General features: G+C 42.3%; 1 protein-coding gene across 1 annotated transcript in view; it reads right to left on the bottom strand.

The window, feature by feature from the left end:
* Positions 1 to 1,122: 1,122 nt before the first annotated feature.
* Positions 1,123 to 5,756, bottom strand: part of LOC106884236 (cell division cycle protein 27 homolog) — a 50,304-nt gene continuing 45,670 nt past the window's right edge. The window contains exon 19 of the mRNA XM_052965945.1: positions 1,123 to 1,962. Coding sequence (XP_052821905.1) covers positions 1,832 to 1,962 — 131 coding nt within the window. The 3' untranslated portion in view covers positions 1,123 to 1,831. The remainder of the gene's footprint in view (positions 1,963 to 5,756) is intronic.

The raw sequence follows: 5,756 nt of genomic DNA on the forward strand, positions 1-5,756 counted from the left end.
AGAATAAGTACTAGTCAATTTGCTCGACTAAAGGCGGTGCTCCAGCATGACAACAGTCAGATGACACAGGCCAGCAACTTGGGGGGAGGGTGCTAGTCAATTACATTGACACCAGGGAGCAACTGGTACTTGACCCCGAAAGGATGAAAGGCAAAGTCAACCCTGGATGAATTTGAACTCAAAATGTCAACACAGACGAAATACTACCAAGCATTTTGTCCAGCAGCACTGTAATGGTTCTGGCCAGTTCACAACCTTACCAACAACTCATGTTAATGACATGTGAAGGAGGAGAGAGGCTTGATAAGACATATAACTCCTGACACAAATAGTAAAACGCAAATAACATCGAGTTGTTATGGTGGAAGTCTGCTGAAAATTTGCATCAATCCTCTCAGCCACTAGTTTTTAATTTTATCAACTTTGGAAGGATACAAAGAAGAATCAAACTGCTGAAATGAAACTCATTTAACCTTCTCTCCCACCACATCTATACAAGACATCCACATATCAATAGCAATACTTTCTACTTAAGTAACCCAAATCCTATCTAATCATCATCATCATCATCGTTTAACATCCACCTTCCATGCGGGCACAGGTTGGACAGTTTGACAGGAGCCGGCCTGCACCAGACTTCTGTGACTGTTTTGGCAGGGTTTTTACAGCTGGATGCCCTTCCTAACACCAACCACTCAGCAGAGTGGACTTAGTGCTTGTTACGTGGCACTAGCACAGGTGAGGTCAGGTTTGGCAATGTTTTTACAGCTGGATGCCCTTCCAAATGCCAACCACTTTATAATGTGGACTGGATGCTTTTTAAGTGGTACCTGCACTGGCAGAGTCACCTTGCAAGACAATTAATCAGGTATTTTGACCACAAAGTCCTAAGTTTAAAAATAGCTTTACTAAAATCACTAAGAAGTAATAAGACTTTATCGGAGACAAATACTTCACCCACAACATTCCAAATTTCTCATCTGTTTTGTTTTAATATTTACATCAATAAAAACACTGGAAATAAAAGTGGTCGATGAGGGAGAAGAGAAGGGAGAGAGTGAGAAACGTGAACATGAAGGAGAGAGAGAGAGGGAGAGAGGTAAAGAAAGAGAGAAGGATCAGTTATTTTATATATATTTATTATTTCCTTTGAGCTGTCAAAGCAATTGTTGTTGTAGAAACAACAAGGCTGAGAGAAGTTATGGTAATAAACAATAAAAGGAAAAGTCAGAATTCTTGGACACATATATCTACTAATACCAATTTGCCTAGCAGATATTTCGTCTTCAGTTCTTTTTGGGAGGTTTTGTTTTTTTCCTGAAAGTTTTTTTTTTTTTAATTTTAATATTTGTGGAGGAGGTGTTACAATTTGTTTGTATGAGAGTGTTTATGTGTGGGTGTGTGTGTGCTTTTATTTTTTTCTTTTATTTTTTTTTGTAATATTTTTTTTACTTGGAATTTCTGTTTAGTTTTCAGCTAACAATACAAGAAGCTGAATATCAGCTGTCATTTGGAAATGTTTATCTGTCTCTGACAGTTTGGAGGAGGAGGAGGAGGAGAGAGAAGAGAGAAAGAGTCACAAAAAAAAAACAAAACAAAAAGCTTGTGTCCATCTGGTTTGGTTGATTGATCATCTTGCTATCTTTCCATTTGGTTAATAACAAAGCAGACCATGTGTTGTTGTTGTTGTTGTCACCATCTGTGATCTTCCTTCTGCTTCCTGCTCCAGTGCCACCGCCACCAGCATCCAACCCCCCCCCCTTGTACATACAGGCATACATACACCACATCACTAACTGCCAAACCAACCACCAACACTAGTCAGCCACTATCACAAACTCTCATCGCTCTCCATGGCCTGCAATTGAAGGTCCTCGTGATCAATATTGGAAATGTTAGAGGAATTGCTACGAGAAGCAGCCTCTTGAGAATCAGCCTCTCCACCGTTGTCGTCAACACCAACTGCAAAATTAGCAAAAAGAAGGAACAAAATATTATGGACCTGTTCAAATCTAAGAAAACAAGACATTTAGTAAAAATAAATAAATAAAAACCTATTAATATCACTTGAGTTTGTTTTGTTGTTTTTTTCCTTCAATTTTTCAAAGATAAGAGACATTTTTCAACCAAAGAAATAATAAAGATACACAATAAGTGGGAGATTTCAAGTGTTGGATTACTTGACTGATATTGCTTAGGAATTGTAACTTTACCAAGTCATTAGTCATTGTGTGATGTTCTATAAAAAGGTATGTAACTCTGCTTGACTTGAGAAAGGCAAATGAACTAATTCCATAGAAGCATCAAGTGGTTAATGGGAGGAGGAAGGGCAGACAGCTATGAAAACAAAACCTGGTTCTTAATCCATGGTTGCTAACAAGTTAAAAGCAAAATCTTCCACAAAGACTTAGGTGTGGCTAGGCACAGACCTGCCTGAGTGCTAAGAACCACCTGCTTCTCAACCACATGCTTCCAGGTTCAGTCCCAATGCATGATACCTTGGGCAAGTGTCTTCTCTCATAGCGACAGGCCAACAAAAGCCTTCTGAGTGGATTTGGTAAACGGAAACTGACAGAAACTTGTTGTGTATTTGTGTATATTTATATACATACACAGGGCCTCTCGCTCAGGATGAAAGGTAGACTGTATGATGCATGTGTGCAAACTGCCATGCTACATGGCAGTGGAACATGGGCCATGAATGCTGAGGACATGCAGAGGCTTGAAAGAAATGAAGCCAGTGTGCTTTACTGGATGTGTAATGTCAGTGTGCATACACGACAGAGTGTAAGCGCCCTGAGAGAAAAGTTGGGCATAAGAAGCATCAAATGTGGTGTACAAGAGAGGTGTCTGCACTGGTATGGCCATGTGTTACATATGAATAAAGACAGCTATGTGAGGAAGTGCCACTCCCTAACTGTAGAAGGAACCTGTGGAGGAGGTAGACTCAGGAAAACATGGGATGAGGTGGTGAAGCGTGACCTTCGAACAATGGGCCTCACAGAGTTAATGACGGGAGACCAGGACCTTTGGAGACATGCTGTGGTTGAGAAGACCCGGCAACTAAAGTGAGATTGCAGCCATGCATGTCTGGCCCTGTTAACAATACCCCTGATGCGTCAAGAGATATATGCTTGAAAAGACTTGTTGAGTCAAGTAAAACCAATATCGTAGCTGTGGCCAGTGCTCCCTTACTGGCTCCCATGCCAGTGGCACGTAAAAAGCACCATCCAAACATGGCAGATGCCAGGCCCACCTCGCTGGCTCCTGTGCCAGTGGCATGTAAAAAGCACCCACTACACTCTCAGAGTGGTTGGTGTTAGGAAGGGCATCCAGCTGTAGAAACTTTGCCAGATCAGATTGGAGCCTGGTGCAGCCTCTGGCTCACCAGTCCTCAGTCAAACCGTCCAACCCATGCCAGCATGGAAAACAGACGTTAAACGATAATGATGATGATGATGTGTGTGTGTGTGTGTGAGACTATGTTTGTCCCTCTAAACTGCTTGACAACCAGTGTTGTGTGGGCATCTCTCTCAGAGTGAAAGACAGTGTATGATGCCTGTGTGCGAACAGCTATGCTACATGGCAGTGAAACATGGGCTGTGACAGCCGAAGACATGCGTAGTCTTGAAAGAAATGAAACCAGTATGGTTTGCTGGATGTGCAATGTCAGTGTGCAAGTTTGACAGAGTGTAAGTGTCTCGAGAGAAAAGCTGGGCATTAGAGGCATCAAATGTGTGCAAGAGAGATGACTGTGCTGGTATGGTATGTGAAGGAAGAAATGGAGAACAGGACAAGTAAACACAGAGAAAGGACCCTTTGTCAGTTGTCGGCTGTCTATCTACTCCTCATTTCGAGCATTCAATGACACGCACACACGCACACATCCATGTATCTACAGCAAGACACCTGGATCTGTCCCTTCTACATTTTAAATCTCTCAACTGGCATAAAACTACATACCCTCGATACGACTCCCAACCGTCTCAGTTGAGAAACTTTTCTCGCCTTACCAAGTTAAATGGTGACCTCACTGGTGCTGGTGCCACATAAAAAGCACCCAGTAAACTCTGTAAAATGGTTGGCACTAGGAAGGGCGTCCAGCTGTAGAAACCATGCTTAAACAGACAATGTAGCCTGGTGCAGCTCCTGGCCTTGCCAACTCCTATTGAATCATTCCAACCCATGCCAGCATGGAAAACAGATGTTGAATGATGATGATGATGAATCTAAATATATACATTCTTAGCTTTACATTCACATAAAAATTTGGAGTGAAAGACTGCACAGGGTGGACAGGGTGTACAATTTCAGTTTCTTTAGAATCAAGTAATCAAGAGATATCTATTTCTAGACAAAGCACCAGTCTTTCACAGTTATCTTCCAAACATCTGATATTTAATCCTGATAACTGTGAAGTGAGAGCTGTAAAAAGCAATGAAATACTTGCAATCCAATCTCTCATGCCCCCAGCCAGTTTACCTAATTTGCACTAAATCCACATAGGTGCAGGAGTGGCTGTGTGGTAAGAAGCTTGCTTCCTAACCACATGGTTCCGGATTCAGTCCCACTGCGTGGTACCTTGGGCAAGTGTCTTCTACTATAGCCTCGGGCCACCCAAAGCCTTGTAAGTGGATTTGGTTGACGGAAACTGAAAGAAGCCCGTCGTATGTGTGTGTGTGTGTGTGTTGGTGCTGTCCCCCACCATCACTTGACAACCAGCGTTAGCGTGTTTACGTCCCTGTAACTTAGTGGTTCAGCTAAAGAAAAAGATAGAATAAGTACTAGGCTTACAAAGAATAAGTCCTGGGGGCCGATTTGTTCAACTAACAGTGGTGCTGCAGCATGGCCGCAGACAAAAGAATAAAAGAGTACTGCTTGAAATGGTCCAAACAAGGACACACGCCTCGCCCCACCCCCACCGTTTGTGAAGTGGTGAGAAAGTGAGTGATGAGAAGAGAGAACTTAACGAAACTCGTTACAAATGAAACCAATTACTGTCTATTGGTTGGTCAGTTCTTCACTTAGACATCTTTTACTTTTTTCCGGTCATTGGACTGTGGCCATGCTGGGGCACAGCCTTGAAAGACTTTTAACTGAATGAAAACAACCCCAGTACTTAGTTTTCTTAAGAGTGGTACTTAAGTCATTTTTGCCAAACCACTAAGCTATGAGGATGTAAACACACCAACACCAGTTGTCAAGTGCTGACAGGACACACACACACATTACCGAACATATATAATGAGCTCTGCTTGTTCACCAGAAGGCTGCAGTTTGAGTGTTAAAGCACCTAAAAGTCACAGATAGGTGAGACAACTCACCCAGAGTCCCTTTCAGGAGTGATGGCCATCAATGTTTCACCATTTTTGTGGCTTATCAACATCACGTACCTGAACTGAATTGGAGGCGAAACTGGATTACCAGTCTATGACTATATCTATATATGTATATATATATATATATCATTGTCATCATCATCATCGTTTAACGTCTGTTTTCCATGCTGGCATGGGTTGGACGATTTGACTGAAGTCTGGAGAGCCAGTGGTTGCACCAGGCTCCAATCTGATCTGGCAAGGTTTCTACAGCTGGATGCCTTTCCTAACGCCAACCATTCCAAAAGAGTAGTGGGTGCTTTTTACATGTCACTGGCACAGGAGCCAGTCAGGGGGCACAAGCATCGGCCACGTTCAAATAGTGCTTTTTATATGCCACCAGCATGGGAGCCTATATATATATATATATATATATAT

The sequence above is a fragment of the Octopus bimaculoides genome, chromosome 2 (genome assembly GCF_001194135.2).
Source record: "Octopus bimaculoides isolate UCB-OBI-ISO-001 chromosome 2, ASM119413v2, whole genome shotgun sequence".
Lineage (NCBI taxonomy): Eukaryota > Metazoa > Mollusca > Cephalopoda > Octopoda > Octopodidae > Octopus > Octopus bimaculoides.